General features: G+C 40.1%; 1 protein-coding gene across 1 annotated transcript in view; it reads left to right on the forward strand.

Moving 5' to 3' along the window:
- The window catches only part of LOC136880815 (regucalcin), an 83,307-nt gene that overhangs the window by 18,666 nt on the left and 42,209 nt on the right, over positions 1–22,432 (forward strand). The window contains exons 3-4 of the mRNA XM_067153358.2: positions 9,786–10,001; positions 21,195–21,410. Coding sequence (XP_067009459.2) covers positions 9,786–10,001; positions 21,195–21,410 — 432 coding nt within the window. The remainder of the gene's footprint in view (positions 1–9,785; positions 10,002–21,194; positions 21,411–22,432) is intronic.

The following is a 22,432-nucleotide window of genomic DNA, read 5'->3' on the forward strand; positions in this document are numbered from 1 at the left end:
TAAAGAAGTGCTGGCAGCACGAAGACGTTTCAGGGGTTATGGGGAACCGAAGTTCAGGACAAAGAGCATTTTTGAAATGTGATTCATTCAAGATGCAGAGTTGATTTAAGATTCGAAGTTGCAATCACAGATTTAGCAGGACGAAATAAACAGCACAAATTATACAAAGTGGCTGCCAGATGCGACTCATCCCAAACATTCCGTCTGACTGCATTGTAGTCCTTAACAATGCACCGTATCATACTGCTCAGGAAAACAAACCTCCCCGCACATGTTGGTCGCAAAGACATTTTAGTGTCGTGGTTGAAGGGCAACAAAATTGCTGCGACTGGCGACAAAACCAGGAGTGAGTTTTCGGAACTTGTGAAGACAAATAAACCGGAAACTGTGTACACGGTACAGGATTTTGAAATAATAATAATAATAATAATAATAATAATAATAATAATAATAATAATAATAATTGTTTTACGTCCTACTAACTACCTTTGACTGTTATCGGAGATGCCGAGGTGCCGGAGTTTGTCCCATATGAGTTCTTTTACGTGCCAGTAAATCTACTCACACGAGGCGGCCAGGGAGTAAAGAATACAGGGAGTTGCCCACTACACTACTCTCTGTGGCTATCGCTTGAAGCCACGGGCCACGACCTCCATGGTTAGCAAAACATGGCAGTTCTTACATTGTGGACGTATACGAACTAAGACATTTTCTCGAGAGTAGCGAAACTTCGAATCGCATAATCATGTATAATCGTTTCAAAATAACACGGCCATTAACTGTAACAAAATTCTCTGACCAACATAGCTATTAATGATTTATTACTAAGCTCTACAGAAGGATTTCTCACGACTCGCAGACTTAAATCCACCTTCTCGCTACTTGAAAATCGGTACTATAAATCGAGCACGGTATCTTGAAAATAGGTAATGTAAATCTTCACCAGATATCGGTAAAGACAAGGAGTAGGCTATTAATAACGGCATACCGCAATCTGATGGCTTGAGGGCTTGATCTGAGCTTAGTAACATTGTTTACGGTACCCTACTAGGCCTACATATTTTAGAGACCTAATATCAGATATGGATATATTATTTGTGATTCTACTTTTAAAACATTGCAACATATGGTGTAATACTCTTACAATAACTGTCGAATCATCGCTCTGTCATTGTATGCATTTAGACTATGAGATAATTTAGGGAATTCCTAGTTTGCCTGAGGCTATTTCAGCATTATATGTAATACTTTGGAGCTGCCAAAGAAAGGCAAGGGCTACTGTGACTTACTCATTGATTTAAAATCAAATTGAATTAAAATATTCATGAAATAAAATATTCAATCTTCCGACTATATACTCACACTTAGCGCTTACCTGATTACTTACACATACAACTGTTGATGGGCACCAGCTACAAATAAATGCAACGATAATAGAATGAGAGTCTTGAATACCTCTAGGGTGTGAAGTAATAAGCTTATCGAAACCGACTTTCAACCTATTAGGTCGTGTTACGTACATTTAGTACGTGTTGAAGGGACGTTAAGTACAGAGGTCTCTTCAACACGTACTAAATGTACGTAACACGACCTAATAGGTCGAAAGTCGGTTTCGATTACAATGCGGTCGTGAAAATTCAAAATTCAATATGCATTGTAATAAGCTTACTTTGACAGCATAACATATCAGATTTGCGAAATTAATAACTGGTTTGACAGAAGGCAGTTTGGGTTCAGGAAAGGTTATTCGACTGAAGCTCAGCTTGTAGGATTTCAGCAAGATATAGCAGATATCCTGGATTCAGGAGGCCAAATGGACTGTATTGCGATTGACTTATCTAAGGCATTTGATAGGGTAGATCATGGAAGACTACTGGCAAAAATGAGTGCAATTAGACTAGAAAAAAGAGTGACTGAATGGGTGGCTATATTTCTAGAAAATAGAACTCAGAGTAGGCGAAGCTTTATCTGACCCTGTAATAATTAAGAGGGGAATTCCTTAAGGCAGTATTATTGGACCTTTATGTTTTCTTATATATATCAATGATATGTGTAAAGAAGTGGAATCAGAGATAAGGTTGTTTGCAGATGATGTTATTCTGTACAGAGTAATAAATAAGTTACAAGATTGTGAGCGGCTGCAGGGTGACCTCGATAGTGTTGTGAGATGGACGGTGGACAATGGTATGATGATAAACGGGGTTAAAAGTCAGGTTGTGAGTTTCACAAATAGGAAAAGTCCTCTCAGTTTTAATTACTGCGTTGATGGGGTGAAAGTTCATTTTGGGGATCATTGTAAGTATCTAGACCTTCATTGGGGTAATCACATAAATATGATTGTTAATAAAGGGTACAGATTTCTGCACATGGTTATGAGTGTATTTAGGGGTTTTAGTAAGGATGTAAAGGAGAGGGCATATAAGTCTCTGGTAAGACCCCAACTAGAGTATGGTTCCAGGGTATGGGACCCTCACCAGGATTACTTGATTCAAGAACTGGAAAAATCCAAAGAAAAGCAGCTCGATTTGTTCTGGGTGATTTCCGACAAAAGAGTAGCGTTACAAAAATGTTGCAAAGTTTGGGCTGGGAAGATTTGGGAGAAAGGAGACGAGCTGCTCGATTAAATGGTATGTTCCGAGCTGTCAGAGGAGAGATGGCGTGGGAGGACATCAGTAGACGAATTAAGTTTGAGTGGTGTGTTTAAAAGTAGGAAAGATCACAATATGAAGATAAAGTTGGAATTGAAGAGGACAAATTGGGGCAAATATTCGTTTATAGGAAGGGGAGTTAGGGATTGGAATAACTTACCAAGGGAAATGTTCAATAATTTTCCAATTTTTTTGCGATCATTTAAGAAAAGGCTAGGAAAACAACAGATAGGGAATCTGCCACTTGGACGACCGCCCTAAATGCATATCAGTAGTGATTGATTGATGATTAATTGATTGATTGATTGATTGATTGATTGATTGATTGGTTCTGGGAGAAGGATACTGAGGTTTAGTTCACCATTAAAATTTGAGGTTATCTGATCTACTATTGTAATAAGACAATTAATTGTGTTTGATACCAAACAAAATATATTCTTTAAATTGATAATTGAAATGGCAAGACTTGTTGCGATAATATAGATATATACGCCTCCCATCTTCGGATTGTCTCTGGTTACTCTGCTGATCCCTATCACCGTTGAAATTACTATTAATTTTCTCCTGATCATAATTACTACCTTTCCTCTGATACTTGTCTAACATGATTCCTCCTCCCTCTACTGCTCTACTTTTATCAAACGTAATACGCTCTCTCTCGCGATCCTGTACACATTCATCCCAAAACCTGTCAATGAACTATTTAAATTCTCCTAAATCTGACATATTATTCCGGTACACTCGAAACCAAGTTTTACTTTCCCCGATAAAAGCACTCGAAAAGATCTCCAACACGTATTCCCATTCGATAATATTATTCCTTTACTTACTTGCAAATCTTTTCTCAACTAGTTTTACAAATTCCGTAGGATTGAACTGTTTTCCAGAAAACATTGGTAAATCTTGGTCCCTACTGAAGAAACCACTCGCCCCCCACCCCTAAGTTTGCTTTCAATCTGTTCGATTCTACTAACCTGTTCCCTCGTCTCTTGCCCAACTGCATTGTAAAACTTGTCCAATCTTTTCTCGACCACCTCATGAATTTCTTCCCGATTACTAGAAATCTTATTACTTAACGTTACGATGTTATTGCTGTTCTCTGTACCTGTTCCCTTGACTTGATCGGTCTGGGTATGAAGATTACTCCGACTTAATTTAATTTCACCTTCAATTCCAACACACTCTTTATTTGACCTATTTACTAACTTAGATGTTTGATCTGGTACCTTTAATATCTTAGTATCTATTTTACTAATGATCGCATTAACATTTTCGTTACTACTACCAATTAATTCTTCCATCTTACTGTTAATCTGTTTACTTCTTCTTCTTTCCCTTTGTGCGTCGGGACATTTCAGCCATTTACTAAAGTTTCTTCTGTCGTTCGCCATTCTCTGAACCTCACCAAGGTTCTTCCCTCGCTTCCTGATCAATCCCAAGATATACTCCTCCCATTCAATCCGTGGCCTCCCTCGTGTTCTTCTTCCTGTTTGTCTGGCTCGCCACATCTGCTTCGCTTTCCTTTCATCTTCCATTCTTTCTAGGTGACCAATCCAGCCCAATCCTCTCCTTTCAATGACATCCATTATTGGCTCCTGCTGAAGCTCATCTCTTACTGTGGTGTTTCTAATATTGTCTCTCTGAGTTTACCCGGCAATTTTCCGTAAATATCTCATCTTAGCGGCAACCATACGGCTCTCAAGTTTTTTATGCACTGTCCAACTCTCTGCACCACACAGGAGGGTTGGCAGGTACACAGCATGGTATACCCGCATTTTTGTGTTTCTAATAATTTCTTTCTTCCCTATGATTGTGTTGTTTATAGCATAGTAAACTTGATTAGCTTTTCTGTTGTTTATTTCTTCCTCTAATTTTCCGTCCTCTCTGAAAATGGTGCCCAGATACTCAATTTGTTCTACTTGCTCAATATCCTCATTGTTCCACTTGATTTGAAGCTGTACTTTTTCTCCTTCGGTGAACTGCATAACCTTGGTTTTGCTCGCATTCACTTCCATCCCACGGTCCTGGAAGGCATAATCCCATTCAGTAAGAGCTTGTTGGAGATACTCCTCTTTCCCAGCCAAAATCAGAATGTCGTCTGCATAGACCAGGGATTGGACGTATATTGGTCTCATGTTCCAGTTGCCAACCTTAATTCTTTTAGTTCTTCTTTTACACTGCTTAATGACTTGGTTCATGAAGATCATAAAGAGAAGAGGACTCAAGCTGTCACCCTGCTTTACTCCCTTCACCATTTCGAATTCCCTAGAGCATTCACCAGCTATTCTCACCACTCCTTGGACTCTATTGTACATGCTCCTAATGCGGCATAAGAGATTCTTGGTTACCTTTTCGTCTTCAATAGCTGCCCAAAGCTGTTCCCTGGGGACCGAGTCAAATGCGGCCTTTAGGTCAACAAATGCAGCTAGAACATCCTTCCCTCGACTAAGTCGTTTCTCTATAACAGTTCTTAGTGTGTATATATGGTCATGTGTTTGTCGACTTGGCCTGAAAGCACACTGTTATTCTTCCAACTTTTCCTCTACTTCTTGTCTCAGCCTCCTCTTCAATATGCGAGAGTATATCTTTCCGGCCACACTGATAGACAAATTACTCGATAGTTTGCGCAGTCCAGAGTCTTATAGATAGGAACAATAATGTTCTTCTCCCAATCCTTTGGAATCTTTCGAATGCCCCATGCTTGTTGGCATATCCTTGTCATCCATTTCACCACCGCCTCTCCTCCATACTTCATAAATTCCGGTGAAATTCCATCCCAACCAGCTGCCTCGCCCACCTTCATTTCAGTGATAGCCTCTCTTACTTCACTCTGCATAACTGTCTCCCCTTCTTCTAGTTCTTCTTCTGCCCCGTTACGAGCGTCGTCTTGTAAATTCTGGTCTGTGCGGAACACATCCTCATAGTACGTGCTCCATGTATCAAGGATGTCCCGTGGCCTCGTTTGGATCTTCTGGTTCCTGTCTTTAATGTCCCTGATTCTCTTTCCAGTTTAGCCTTGGAGGGATCTTAGTATCTTCCAAAACTTCTTCTGATTATTTCTGTATTCTGATTCCATTTCCTCACCAAATTCCTGCCAGTTCCTTTCTTTTGCCTCTGGTACTTGCTGCTTTGCTTCATTACGTGCTTCAACATAGTTCCTCCAGTCCTCTACCCTTCTTGTTCTCATGTACTCCTTCCAAGCTACCTTTTTCCTCCTTACAAATTCCTTGACTTCCTCAGTCCACCACTTTGTTCGTTTCCTTCGTGTGTTTACTGTAGTTTTCCCACAGACCTCTTCTGCTACTTTGATAATATTCGTCTTAAATTCACTCCATCTCTCTTCTAAGTTCCAACCTCTCTCAGGTTCTTCTTTTTCTGTTTGCTGAAGTATTTCCCCCAACTTCTGAACATAATTCTGCCTTACCTCTTCCTCTATAAATGCAGAAATTCCTATTTTCTCAAATCGAAGATGAGAGGGTGTGGTTGTAGCCTTGAACCTTGTTTTCATAACCAGAAGCCGATGTTCTGTACTCATTTCTGCACTGCGGAAGACTCTTACATCTAGTGCTGCATAAGTCATGTTCTTAGTGTAGCAAAAGTAGTCAATGCAACTCTTTGCTCCTCGGCCTACTGCCTCAAACGTTATTTTATGGATACTTTGATGGGGGAAGAAGGTGTTGCCAATCTTTAGCTCATTATCAATACAGATTTCCAGCATTATTTCACCATTGGTATTAATGGTTCGTTCTGCTCCATGTTGGCCCATACATCCATGTCCTTGACGTAACCTATTTCCGATCCTAGCATTCCAGTCCCCCATCACAATATCATGTCTACTTCTTTCCCTGACTTTGTCTATAGCTTTTTGCATTTGAACATAAAATTGCTCCTTATCTACTTCTTGCATATCTTCCGTGGGGGCATAGATCTGCACTAGCGTAATACTTTCCTCTAGTTCCACATCCACTGTGATAAGCCTGGAGTTAATAGGTTCCCATCATGCCACTTTTTTCCACTGCTTCGGACATAATGATGGCCACACCTTCTTTTGCCCGTTCATTCCTGCTGACTGCTGAGTATCTCATTACATATCCCTTATCCAAATTTATTTGGCCATTACCTTTTCTCTTGGTTTCACTGACTCCAAGTATGGCAAGCTTGTACTTTTCCATTTCCTCGAGTATTTCTACCTCATTCCCTGACAGAGAGGTCACATTCCAAGTACCAATTCTCATATACCTTTTCGCGCCAGGTTGTTCCCTTGTAATCCGTCCGGCTACTCTCATGTTTCTCTGAATAGTTAATTTCGCTCCACGTGGGTTATTAGCCCTACGGAAGCTAGCATGATGAGGGGGCTGCCCTCTTAGCTGTCATGCCAGCCCGTTTTCTGTCAGGGTATCTTCACTTAGCCTTGGGGGTCCACTCCCTATCTGCAAGGCAGCAGTTTGTGGTTCGCAGTTCCTCTGCCTACTCCGCCGTTGAGGTGTTTACAAGGTTCCTTCTTCCGCCTTCGTAGCCATTGATTGCCAACTTCTGATGAATTTATGTGCCATTTCCTGCACAAAGGCTTCATCTGACCTCCAAAAGGGGAACTCCTCCGCCCGTAGCCGTTGGACCCCCTTCTGGTTGTCAGGTTTGGTAATGGCCGCCTGACCCTCGGCAAGACAGTCGCAGGTTGTACCGTCTACTATTACATGCGGTAGCAGGATATTCCTGACCTGACCGGGTAATCTGTTTACTTATAGAGTTAATAATTTGTTTATTACAATTTTCATTACTAGTATCAATCTGTTTCTTACAATTTACAGTACAAGTATCAATTTGTTTCCAATTATTTTCATTGAGCTCGGTTATTCTGGCCATCAGCAAAGAAAATTGATCTTGGCTCATCCCCCGGGGACTTCCTTTTGAGTTTCAGTGTGCTTCTCAACTTCTGCACTTTCCTGAATTACCTCAGAACCTTCCAGCTTGTTCACCCGCTCCCTATTCTCAACCTCACCTTGGATGTCCGTAGAAGCAACAGCCTATATATAACCACGCCCGCTATATAGAGCACTGTCATTGGGCTTCACTTTCAGAGCTCCAAGCCATCTCCCTGTATTCTTTTACAACATTGAACACAACACATTCGCAGCCCAGCGCTCGTACTGAGCAGACCCGTCAGCACCGAGCTCCGGCATTTGAGAATATAGCACCCTGAATGCTAGCCTTACTGCCGCCTCCTGCGATATCTACGGCACTCCTTAACAACCAAGCTCCAGAGCCCAGCCACCAGAGAGCCCCTAGCTCGCCTCGAACAGGCCACCTGTCATACAGCCTTGTTCAAATCAACAATCGACAACTGCCAGCCAAGAATAGGCAGAATCAAGCAAGCCTGCTATTCACGATCTACGCAGGCACAAAGCAATTTGTCAGAGCCCTCAGTGTGGTCACTGGTTCGGAACTCGTCCCGTTGCGACACGGTAAAACTACACTTGTTCCGACCGTGCCCACTGAGCGAGCACCTATCAGCGCGCCGGTCCTCGTAAGAGTTTGACTGTTCCAGTGTTTTTTTCATAACATCCAAGACTCCCCCCGCCCTCTAATCCCCCTTGTCGGGACCCACCAAGTGGATTGAGTAGCCTGGAAACTGACACTCCTAACCATGTCCACAGATCCCAACTCCCCCTTCCACCAACCACTTGCATTACGCTCTAATGCAAGATGCGCGAGTTATCATCCTCTTTCCATTCCCCTCTCCTGTGACCGATACCTTAACACTCACCAGTGATTGAGAGAACTACACGATCACCGCAGGCACTTACACACAGCTCTCAGTCCAGTCAAACATCACATTCAACTTCTGCAGGAACTGCCTAACGGATATGCCTTGATTTTCTCACTTAACTCAGAAATAAGCTACGAAGCAATTGAAAAACAACTGAAGCTTCACAATGTCCGTTATGCGGTTTATGTAGAGGATCTTGAAGACGCTGACTCTGCTACTGAAACAGAACCTGACATACAACACACAGCAGCTCAGACCAACCCCCACACCACTTACATTCACCAAGTTCTCTGAAACCAGCCCAAACAACCCACACAAAACAACACAAACAGAAGACATGCTAACAGATACACCTGTCACTTCCCCCCTTTCCCCCCACCTGAAACCGAACCCGGGACTGAGACCCCATTACTCTCAAAACCGGGTAAGGACACACTAAACAAGTACACGCAGACTGGGAGCAGACGTAAAAAACCTGCTCCCAGGACTAACACAGCACCAACACACCACACCACCACAACAGTGACTGGAACCCGCACCTCTCCCCGCCCCTCACTCGTCACTCAGTGCTTCAACTGCCTTTTACTACATCATTCTGCAGCTACATGCTCAGAACCTACTCGTTGCAACAGATGTGGCGGCTCACACCGTCACACTGATTGCACGGTACCGCGGGACCAGCCAAGGATTTAGAAACCAATGGGTTTACTGATCTGAGGTTACCTTCCTGTCACTCAGTTGGAACTTAGTGAAACAAAACATAGCCGTAAGCAATGTCTCAATCTCTTGCCGTCGGCTTTGAATGAATAACACGCCGCTGCTCGCGAGAACTGACAAAAGGATACTGGATGAAAATGTGTACAAAAGTGAAAGATATCGAGGTAGAATACTGGCGCTATGATGCACTAATGGAACAGGAGTTTGAAAGTATAGTGATAAATGCCCATGTAGGCAAGAAAAAACCTGTGTCGGTACAACGTGAAGCAAATTGTAAACAATAGAAACTAACACTTCATATCATATTGTTAACACGCTACATTCTGTAGCACATGACGATAAGGCGTTCACATATCGCTGCGCACTTAGTGGCGCACATTGTTAAAGAGCGACACTTCCGTGTTGAGGTTCGGGATTGCATAACCCCTCACAGGATGAGGTCATTCGCCCAGAATATCTTGGTTCACGTCAGGTTAAACGCTATCGCTTCCAGTCAGTTGTTAAAAGACAACTAAAACAATAATAGTGATATCCCTTTCTTCGAAATATCAATATTACCTGACATATATTCCATAGCACTTTATGCGTTTTCACCTGCAACTAAACAATAATGTCTGAGATTTTATTCAATATAAAATGTATTTAAATTTCAGAGGGAGCAACAGTATCCTTCGTTGTACCACTGAAAGATCAAAAGGGAAAATTTATCCTTGGTCTTGGCCGAAGCTTCGCCATCCTCACCTGGGATGGAGTCAGTAATACACCAAGCCACATCGAGTGGATTGCTACTGTGGATGATGAAGATGAGGAGAAAGCAGGAAACAGGTTAAATGACGGAAAGGCTGACCCTTCAGGAAGATTGTGGGCAGGTAAGTGTAACCATGCTTGAAAAAAAAGCCCATCTTGATCTTAATTGTGTGTAATGTTTGTAAGTCTCCTTTCAGAATTATTGGTTATCTAATAACCTGTCTCTTAATATTTTATATTGCTTACAAGAGCAGTGATCGGAAGACGGCTCATCTACACATTCAGCATGCTCGACAAACAACTCTAATCGATCTGTTATATTAATCTACTTCTATCATTGTGGAATTTGTAAAGTACGGTTATATGACACTCTGAGATCGCCTGTGACTGTATGTTAAAAATCTATATATATAAAGTAGCTTGTCCTGACTGACTGACTGACTGACTGACTGACTGACTGACTGACTGACTGACTGACTGACTGACTGACTGACTGACTGACTGACTGACTGACTGACTGACTGACTGACTGACTGACTGATTCATCATCGCCGAGCCAAAACTACTGGACATAAAGAAATGAAATTTTGGGGATATATTCATATTAAGATGTAGGTGCTCGCTAAGAGAGGGTTTTTGGATATTCCGTCGCTAAGGGGGTGAAAAAGGGGGGTGAAATTTTAAAATGAGCGTGTCTATATCTCAAAACTTTAAAAGTTTACAGATGTGAAAATTGGTATTTAGAATCTTCTTTAAAAATAAGGAAACACGTATTTTTTTGTTTTCAGAAAATCCCATTAGGAGGGGTGAAAAAGAGTGAAAAAGGGGTTGAATGCCTTTAAACAGGATACCGGTACCTATATCTCAGAAACTGAAGATATTACAGACCTCAAAATTGGTACTTTTGATCTCTTTCAAAAATAAAGAAACACATATTTTTTTGTTTTTGGAAAATCCAATTAATGCGAGGGTGAAAAGGGGGGTGAATTTTTAAATTGAGTGCATCTATATTTCAAAAGTTTTAAAGTTTAGAGATGTAAAAATTGGTATTTAGAATCTTCATTAATAATAAAGGAACACGTATTTTTTTGTTTTCGGAAAATCCCAATAAGAGGGGAGAAAAGGGGTGAAAAAGGGGTAGAATGCCTTTAAAGATAATACTTATATCTTAGAAACTGAAGATATTACAGACATGAAAATTGGTATTTGGGATCTCCTTTGAAAATAAAGAAACGCGTACTTTTTGTTTTTAGAAAATCCAATTAATGGTGGGGGGTAAAAGGGGGATGATTTTTTAATATGAATGTATCTATACCTCAAAACTTTTAAAGTTTATAGATGTAAACATTGGTATTTAGAATGTCCTTTAAAAATAAAGAAACACGTATTTTTTGTTTTTGGAAAATCCAATTAATCGGAGGGTGAAAAGGGGGTGAATTTTTAAAATGAGTGAATCTATATCTCCAAACTTTTAAAGTTTGCAGATGTAAAAATTGGTATTTAGAATCTTAATTAAAAATAAAGAAATACGTATTTTTTTGTTTTCGGAAAATCGCAATAGGAGGAGTGAAAAGGGGTGAAAAATCGGTTGAATCCTTTAATGAGGCTACTTATATCTCAGAAACTGAAGATATTACAGATCTGAAAATTGGTGTTTGGGATCTCTTTTAAAAATAAAGAAACACGTATTTTTTGTTTTTGGAAAATCCAATTAATGGAGGGTGAAAAGGGGGTGAGTTTTTAAAATGAGTGTATCTATATCTCAAAACTTTATAGTTTATAGACGTAAAAATTGGTATTTAGAATCTCCTTTAAAAATAAAGAAACACGTATTCTTTTGTTTTCGGAAAATCCCAATAGGAAGGGTGTAAAAGGGTGAGTAATGGGTTGAATGCCTTTAATGAGGCTACTTATATTTCAGAACCTGAAGCTATTACAGACCTGAAAATTTGTATTTGGGATCTACTTTAAAAGTAAAGAAACACGTATTTTTTCGTTTTTGGAAAATCCAAATATTGGGGGGGGGGGTGAAAAGGACTGGGGTGAATTTCTAAAATGAGTGTGTCTACATCTTAAAACTTTAAAATTTACAGATGTAAAATTGGTACTTAGATTCTCCTCTAAAAATAAAGGAACACGTCTTTTTTTGTTTCCTTAAATCCCAATAGGAGGGGTTTAAAAGGGTGAAAAATGGGTTGAATGCCTTTAATAAGGATACATATATCTCAGAAACGAAAGATATTACAGAACTGAAAATTTGTATATGGGATCTTCTTTAAAAATAAAGAAACACGTATTTTTAAGTTTTTGGAAAATCCAATTAATGGCGGTTAAACAGGAGTGACAAAATGGGGAGAATTTTTTGAAAGACTATTTCTACAGAATATCTTGGAAACGTAAAATGTTACAGACGTAAAAAGTGAGTGTTTGGAATCTCCTGTAAATGTAAAGAAACATAGGTGATTTGTTTTGGGAAACTCCACTTAAGGGGAACTCAAAAGGGGTGAAATTTTAAAATGAGAATTTTTACAGTATATCTCAAAAAACTTAACATGTTACAGAAGTGAAAAATGGTACTTTTTATCTCTATTAATCATAAAGAAACGTGTATTTTTAGTTTTCGGAAATACCACTTGGGTGGAGCGGGGGGGGGGGTGGTAAAAGTGACTGAAAATGGTGTTGAATTCTTTTAATTAGGCTACTGATATCTCAAATATGAAGATGTTACAGACGTGAAATTTGATATTTGGAATCTGCTTTAAAAGTAAAGAAACACGTATTGTCGGAAAATCCAATGAAGGGGGGGGGGGGGTGAAAGAATTGAAAAATTAATTGTCTTAATTGTATGAGAATACATACATTTAATAAAAACTAAAGTTGTTACAGACGTGATAATTCGTATTTGGATCTCCTTTAAAAACAAAGAAAAACGCGTTTGGGGGTGGGGGACCATCTTGGAGGGCGGGAGTGTAAAGGACTTGAATTCCTTTAATGAGGACACATAAATCAAAAACTGAAGAATTTTGAGTCGTGATAATTGGTATTTAGAAGATCCTTTACTATTAAAGAAACAAGTATTTTTTGCGGAAAAATTCACTTGGGGAGGGGGGGAGTAGTGTGATATGAAGTGCAAAAAGTAAATTATTTTTATGGGGATACTTATATCTCAAAGCTGAAGGTAATAGACGTGAACAATGGTGTTTGGAATCTCCCTTAAACATAAAGAAACAAGCCTTCTTTTAATTTTTCGTGGGAGGGGGGAGGTGGCGGTAAATAAACTTAACGGCCGTGGGGTGTAGAAGGAGGTGAGACCAATTTATTTTACTGTTATTAATGTACTTATAAGGATCCTCCGTTGCTCAGACGCAAGCGTGCCGGCCTCTCACAGCTGGGTTCCGTGGTTCAAATCCCGTTCGCTCCATGTGTCATTCGTGCTGGACAAAACGGAGGCGGGACAGGTTTTTCTCCGGATACTCCGGTTTTCCCTATCATCAGCCATTCCAGCAACACATAATAATAATAATAATAATAATAATAATAATAATAATAATAATAATGTTCCGGACCGTCGTCAAATGTGCGGACCGCGCTGGAAACGGCTCCTGGACGGGTAATGACTAAGAATGCAGCCTGGCCGCGGGTTCAGTGCCGCCAAGGCACCCAATATGACACCACGCTGGATCTCCTGAAGGATTTTATCCATATTAAAAATGATTATAGGAAAAGATGGCACAGATTTACGGACCCAACTGACCGGGAGGAATACCTGAGCCTAACCCGGGAAGTACGAAATCGATTGCTGAAAAGGAAGATTGAAAAATGGGAGGAAACGTGCCGTAAAATAATAGAAAACGAGTCAGATCGGGAATTTTGGTGGATTCTCGCAGAAAACGAGTCAGATCGCGAATTTCGGAGGATTATATATCTAAAACAATAAGCATTCAATTATAAATTTCAGTATAATACCGTAGCGAAGCACGGGTATCTTGCTAGTGTAATATATGACTAGAAACTTTATTTCACGCCAGGTACGGATGTATACTAGAGGGCCAGTAGGCACGGGACTAAGGGCGGCAAATTTTGGCTAATACTATTTTTTGTTAATACAGTACTTACATAAATATTTTCGCATGCTTAGAATATTTAGCTACAATTAGAAATCATTACCTTATTTTTGCGCTATTTATTCTTGAAATAATACAACTTCATCATCTGTTTACCCTCCAGGGTCGGTTTTTCCCTCAGACTCAGCGAGGGATCCCACCTCTACCGCCTCAGGGGCAGTGTCCTGGAGCTTCAGACTCTGAGTCTGGGATACAACTGGGGAGGATGACCAGTACCTCGCCTAGGCGGCCTCACCTGCTATGCTGAACATGGCCCGTGTGGGGGAATGGGAAGTTTGGAAGGGATAGACAAGGAAGTGAGAAGGAAGCGGCCGTGACCTTGAGTTAGGTACCATCCCGGCATTTGTCTGGAGGAGAAGTGGGAACGAAACCAAACCAAACCCCATGGCACTACAACCCTTGAAGGACCTTGGCCTACCAAGCGACCGCTGCTCAGCCCGAAGGCCTGCAGATTACGAGGTGTCGTGTGGTCAGCACGACGAATCTTCTCGGCCGTTATTCTTGGCTCTCTAGACCGGGGCCGCTATCTCACAGTCAGATAGCTCCTCAATTCTAATCACGTAGGCTGAGTGGACCTCGAACCAGCCCTCAGGTTCAGGTAAAAATCCCTGACCTGGCCGGGAGTTGAACACGGGGCCTTCGGGTAAGAGGCAGGCACGCTACCCCTACACCTCGGGAGGTCAACTGAGTAGAGGTGGGTTCGATTCCCACCCTCAGCCATCCTCAAAGTGGTTTTCCGTGGTTTCCCACTTCTCCTCCAGGCAAATGCCGGGATGGTACCTTCCTTCCCTCTTCCTTATCTATCCCTTCCAATCTTCCCATCCCCCTGCAAGGCCCCTGTTCAGCATAGCAGGCGAGACCGCCTTGGGTGAGGTACTGGCCATTCTCCCCAGTTGTATCCCCGACCTAATGTCTCACGCTCCAGAACACTGCCCTTGAGGCGGTAGAGGTGGGATCCCTCGCTGAGTCCGAGGGAAAAACCAACCGAAGAAAATACGGCAATACATAGGCATTAGTATTGCACTGTTCTCACAATATTGCATTACACGTTCAAATTATATGTCGATTGTCGCGTACAGGGAATGCCATTTATTTGCATTATATTTTATCTCTGCGTCATAAATTTAAGGTGACGTGCAAAACAAAACCATTGAAGTAACATATAAGAACTGTGCCGTCTTTAAATATGAATATAGTAAAAAAATTATTGAAAAAATGAAAATTGTTAATAATTTTGGTAACATGGATTGTATGTTTTACATTTTTTAATGCATTTCGCACCGTCATTCATTTGGTTGGTGATTTTATTAGCGTCGTGTAAATACGGATAATGAAAAATAAAAGTCTCTTGTCTTAAAATTATTAGTGTTGAAGTACCGAACGGTTATAAACTTTAAAATGTTTGCCAATTTCTGTCTTCAGTATCCGTTACCAGTTCATGTGGATCATGTTTCGAATATTCTTAAGAGTCTAAAACAAATTCTTAAAAACATTGTTCATAGCCTTAGGTAAATAATTCAAATAACCGATTCACTTTTGTAAACAAAATATTCAGCTTTATGTCTCCAGGATTTTTAGTGTCCTTCTAAACTTCATCCCTAATAGCTGTCACACATTCATGTTTATAAATGAAAACGAATTAGTTTTAAATAGTTTGATTTTACGAGTTACTTATGCTAACATTGCAATATACCGAAAAAGTTAGGATAAAATATATACATTAAATAATAAACATTACTGTAATATATATATTTTAGTTAAGTGTTATGGTTTAATGGAGTCGGGGATGAATTGAGGTTTAAAGGATTTAATGTAGATATATAAGCAGACGTATATAGAAAGAATGGATGAGAAACGGCTAACTAAGAAAATATTCAAGTACATCACTGGACTGAAAGCTTCGACGAAGTGGCTAGAAGAGGTAAAAAAAGGATGCAATAGAAAGTGGACTTACAATGGATATGATTCACAACAGAAAATATATATATTTTTTGCTATTTGCTTTACGTCGCACCGACACAGATAGGTCTTATGGCGACGATGGGACCGGAAAGGGCTAGGACTGGGGAGGAAGCGGCCGTGGCCTTAATTAAGGTACAGCCCCAGCATTTGCCTGGTGTGAAAATGGGAAACCACGGAAAAACATTTTCAGGGCTGCCGACAGTGGGGTTCGAACCTACTAATCTCCCGATTACTGGATACTGGCCGCACTTAAGCGACTGCAGCTATCGAGCTCGGTAGAAAAGAATTTAGAAGCCGAGTGGACAGCATCAAAACATTCCAGGAGAAACCACCAAAATGTAGACCCAAACTGGTCATATCTGAGAAAGAAAGGATAATCAGAAGTGAAAAGATGAAGAGGTTCTGAGAGGGGAAGAAGAAGAAGATAAAGCCTTAAGTTCAATGCGGTCCATAGGCGGCCAAATTCGGAAACAAGAAGAAGAAGAAGATAGTTAAAAATTGCCATACAATACCGGTACTATTTATTTATTCACACTATTTATGAAATACTATCCCTTTCTTTTCTTTTTGTGTATGAATATATAAGAATCTTTGCATTGATGGTTGTTTATTATTCCACGTGCGTGTGTTCATGTTAATCGTGCCCCTTCCCCCACTACTGCAATTACCCAAAGTCAACGCGTCTAGCCTGATGAGTCATGTCTTGAAACTCTTTCTGAAGATCATACATGCCAGAGTCTTAGTGGAGTAGGTGTTCTGTTGGCAGAGAGAAAAATGCAAGGAAGAGGAATGCGGCTCCAAGCACGATCGACTTTCTGTTCTACCCACACCGATCGAGTCTTATCTGCTACACGAAAACATTGACTGACACTTTGCAGAGTTCAGTGTCTCACCCGATCAAATATGTGAACACTGGGTAGAATATGTCTGTTTTTTCTAAAGGGATTCGTATATGGCTGTGTTACAACAGCTAAGCGTACAATAAAACTGTCCATACTGCAACTCCACTCAACTCTTTCTCATAGAACTTGTTTTCCAGTTTGATGACATGTTGATCGAATACTTCTCAGTCGACGGGTGTGATATACGCGATAACATTCGCCGTCACTTCTTGCAACTTCATTAACGATGTGTTACCTGTAAATTTTTCTTCTCGTAAAGTTCTTTCGTAAATGCATTTTCTGTATAAATGACGTGTTACTGTATATTGTTCATTTCACGATATGAAATATGAAAAGCTCTGCCACCAGATGTCTCCATTAAGTAAAAGCAGTTCTCTGAAGGAATACCCGCTTTCTAATCTCGTTTCTTGATATTGTAACGGTTCAAATCCCGTTACAAGATGATATCTGTATTTTTATTATTTTATCTGTATTATTATTATTATTATTATTATTATTATTATTATTATTATTATTATTATGTCAGTATTATTATTTTATCTGTGAGATTACTATTATTTTGTTATAATTATTATTCAATTCCAGTACGCAAAGCTTGTCGCATGCGTATTTGTAATTGAGTGTATGCATATATACGTATATGTAGATTATCATTAAATACCTGTACAGTGAGAGTTTCGATGTATCAGATGTGGATGTGACGTCGTTATATTGTTATACTACTGGCGATTCTGCCAAGTCATTGCTATGCCATGGCTACGTCATCGTTTTTAGTTAGCACTGAGCTCACTTTCTTTGAGAAACCCAACGAGCCGGCGGCGGTTTCACAACTGTATGTAATATTTGCCGCGTTGTGGGAGTATGTCATTGTTATTTCTGGAGATTACGTAGCTGTGTCAACCAACGTCTATAAAAGGTGGGTGCATATTGTAGCGTCAGTCATTATTTAAACGGAAGCAGTACAGTGAACAAGTCTACTAGATGAAGAGGCCTCAGTCGATCAGTCAACGAGTGTGAACGAGAGATGGAGAAGACTCAGTGAGCCATTAATTATTGGTCATTGAGAGAGTGAGGCCAAAGTTGGTCCGTCACTTAGTGGAAGACACGGACGCAAGGGCTTACCATGGAGTCAGAGAGGGCAACCCCGGACCTGCCAAGAGGTAATACCATATTGACTTACAAAGAAGTCAGATGATATGGAGAAGAAGCAGTCACAAGGATGTATCACCAAGTTAGGCGTGACACATCTACAGTAAACACCAGATCAAAGGAATACGTCGTAATTACACTAAAAGTGTTGAAGGTACAGTCAAGTGAATCAGTGAGGGAAATATTTCGTATACATTGTTAAATGTCCGGTCAAGAAGAATTCAAATTCATGCCTAGTTTCTTTCAGTTGCAATGTCATAATTTCATATTCTCATCTGTTTTATCGCAACAAGACTCACTATTTTTGATATATTATTTAAAGAATATATATTGTTCTATCAAACGAATTCATAGTTTTATTTTATTGACAATAAAATATCTTAACCTCAAAATTAATGGGGAAACCGAACGCCAATCTCCTTTTCCCAGAACTTATATGGTATGTTGTCAAAAGTAAGCTTATTACCCCACACCCTAGAGATAGTCAAGAGTCTCATTCTATTATTGCTGCACTGAGTGGCAGCTGGCGCCCTTCAAATAACGTATGTGTAAGTAAGCAGGTAACAAGTAAGTGTGAGTACAAGGTCCGACGACTGTGTATTTTATTTAATGAATATTAATATTCAGGTTTTTCAAGTTAAATGCAGTTTTATATGTTTCAAAAGATAGTCAACGATTTAGGAAAGTTACAATATAAAATCATCTGCCACTTTCTCCAGATTTAACACCTTAGCAGCGTCCTTGTGTTTATGCAGGAAGCACAATGAATTTAATCTCCGCTGTCATTTAGTTGTACACTAATAAGTATTAGGCCTTTTAAGACCTGTGAAAGACTCATCAACTGTTGAAGTTGCCACGGGAAGTGTCTTCACTCTTTTCAAAATCTTAAACAGTTCTGAGAGCAAATTCTTAAGATGAACTACTTCTTGAAGTGATTGATTATGTTTGCCCTCTTAAGTTCTCAATTACTTTTTTCTTCATTCAGCAACGACTCATGAAACATTCCTTTATGAAGCAGAAGAGTATCAGAGCCTAAATCATATTCATGGAATTGTAAAATGTTGTCTTCGCTTGTATCATTCCGAAGTAGAAACTGCTCGACTTCGAGTAAGAATTTGTAAGATGATGTGTTAAAACAGGGAGTCAAACAATTAACAGTGTTATCACTCACTGCCTCCGTGATGTCCAGGCCGTAACTTACTGTAACTCTGATGACGTCACAATTTGGGTAGGACTTGGAGGTAATACGCGTCCACTGCGCTTGAATAATTTACTCGCTTACATTACTTAAATAACTGTTAACACCTTATAAGACCGAGAACTATTCATAAATACTTGTTAATACTGACATTATGGGTTAAATATTTGGAAACAGAGGAGAGAAATAAAATAAGTGAATTTAAATATGATCATGATTATGGAATGGAGAAGGCGAGGGAAACCATAAAAACTCTTGATAATTGTAAAAAGAATGAGGGAACGATACATGCGGTTGAAGATGTTAATAGTTAGGGACATAACCTTGGCAAGTAATAAACTGAACCGGAACATGTATTAATTTCATTAAAAGACTAAAAATGGACGATAGACTGCAGGGGCTGTTCGCAGAAAACAACTGGTAGACACGACTCATTTGATGGAGCTTTCGCGTTTAAACGTAACCATCGAAGGTTTTTATTTCTAGGTAGTATAGCGTCGAGGGTCCAGACGGAGCTGGAATCTGAACTCATCAGTAAAGGATACACCGCCAAAATGTTCCCTAGTTCAAGCTCTGTATTCACTGTACCACGCTCATCCTGCAGTTTTTGAACAGCAGCCAATGGGATGCATCTTGCTGATGGCCTGGCTTGCTAGCTCAGTTGACAACATTAGAAATGCTCATCCTTAAGGCTATGTTTTGAAGTGACCACTCTTCTTGATGAGTCATTGCGGCATAGACTCACGTCAGTCGCATGCTATGGATCATGTTGGACGCCATTTGATCTTTTTAAATCAGATGGTTTAAATGTTTCCTACTTGACACAAAACGTTCTGGCGAGCTCACTGATCGACTGTCCGACTCGTTGGCTGAATAGTCAGCGTACTGGCCTTCGGTTCAGAGGGTCCCGGGTTCGATTCCCGGCCGGGTCGGGGATTTTAACCTTAATTGGTTAATTCCAATGGCCCGGGGGCTGGGTGTTTGTGATGTTCCCAACATCCTTGCAACTCACACACCACACATAACAATATCCTCCACCACAATAACACGCAGTTACCTATAAATGGCAGATGCCGCCCACCCTCATCGGAGGGTCTGCCTTACAAGGGCTGCAATCGGCTAGTAATAGCCACACGAAATTATATACTGATCGACTTTGCTGCAGCAATCCGAACTGCAACATTTGTGTGGGTCTCGCAGAGTTTTTTCTGTTTTCTTTTGCTATGGTTGGCCAGCAGGTGCCAGGTCTATAAACTGTTGATCCAAAAGTAGAACCCAAACTGGCTATGTAAAGCGTAATGTCTACCTGTGCCTCTCCAATGAAAACAACTGTTTTAGAATGTTCCTGACATGTGTGTAGTGTTGAGCAATGACCTGCTAAGAGCAGATTAAATTGAACTACCGACTGAATCTTTTTCATATAAATTGCTCCATGTATGTTAAATTATCGGCAGTATATTTTTTTCATTATTTGGCATTTCCCCTCCCCCTTCAAGAATTAGTTACGAACCCTTTAAAATATTTTAGTTTTATCGTTGGAAGGCTGCTGTAGATTTTGTTGTTATTGTTTCGTGTGGGGGAATTTAGAGCTCATAATAAACAGGCCCTTGGTTTTAGTGAGTAGAAGACTGGAAGTATCAAATAATGGACGCATTTTCTCACTAATATGTAATCATCACGGTTATGCTGGCATATTTCCAGAACACGTACGCCAAATATATTTTAGTATTTTTTTTCTCCCTTGCTAAAATTGTATTTCATTTTTTTAACTCCACCGAAATGTTAAAGAGGGAAGGGCTTTTGGGTTATTTCTGTTGGTAACGTCCCAGGATATGTTGTTGAACTAAACTAAACTGGCGATGCACTGTATGTTAAGCTTCCTGTCTGTGGATCTAATCAATATTATTCCTAATAATGAATATCATTGAATATATTAGCTGTCATTTGTAGATCAATATGTTACTTTTTTTGATATTACAGGAACCATGGGTCCAATAAATGGTCCTCTGAGCTCCATCCCACCAACAGCATCCCTCTTCAGTTTGTCGAAGGAGAGAAAGGTAACAGTTCATTTGACCAGTATTGCGGTCGGTAATGGTCTCACCTGGAGTCTCGACCACAAAGTCATGTACTACATTGACTCAGTTACAGACAAGATTGATGCCTTTGACTTCGATGTTCACCATGGTAAAATATGTAAGTACTTGATTGGTTCTGTTGTTACTGACAAAATTTTAAATTATAAGTTATGAGCAACCCACATACAATGGAACCTCTGGCATCCATTCCACAACTGTACCTTAACACCTACCCTGCCTCTCTCTCTACTGTACATCACAGCCTTCCGCCCACCTCCGTAGTGAAACGTTCAGCGCTATTAACTGTTGTCCTCAGAGTCTTGCGTTCAGTTCCCGGTACTGCCAGCGATTTTTAAGTTTGACACGAGGGCTATTATGGTTGTGCGATTATACAGTAATGCTACATGCAGCTCATCTCGCTTGCGAGTGTGTCTGAGAAAAAGCTCGAGGAATCTTCCTATTTTCAAAGCTAAATGTCTATGCTATGAATACCTATACAACTTAAATTTGCGAGTTACATACCTCATTGATGAAGAATATATATATTATGATATCAACCATTAATACAAAAATGTGACTAGTCTGTCGTTGAAAGACCGGTTGTTTACTATGGCACATGCATAATTTCTTCCGGCTATTGCAGACCTATTGCAGACAGAAGCTAAGAAAAGTATGGGCAGAACTGTTTCACTGGATGACAAGGAAGCTTATAAAATGAGTAAAAGGGCTGCGGAAAAACGGGAAGCCAAGGGTGTAAGTGAGGCATATAAAGAAATAGAAAAGAAAGACGGAGAAATAAATTTGATATGAATATCCAAAGCTGGGGGAGAATGGAAGTAAAGATTATACATCACTCAAAGAGATGAAAGGCAATGATGGTAAGGTAATAACCGACCAGGTCATGATCAAACGTTGATGGAGAGTACATTAAAAAAGCTAATAATGTGGAAAATATAAAAGTAATCCAGGAAGATGATGAACTAAATGAGGGAGTAATCATGGGAGTAGGTAGGAAAGAAGCAGAACAGGCAATAAGAGAAATGATAAATGGTTAGGCTGTTAGATCAGACGAAAGGACTGTAGAAATGGAAGAGGATGGAATCGATATAGCATGAGACCTAATAGATAAATTATAGACAA

This window comes from Anabrus simplex, chromosome 1, assembly GCF_040414725.1.
Source record: "Anabrus simplex isolate iqAnaSimp1 chromosome 1, ASM4041472v1, whole genome shotgun sequence".
NCBI lineage: Eukaryota > Metazoa > Arthropoda > Insecta > Orthoptera > Tettigoniidae > Anabrus > Anabrus simplex.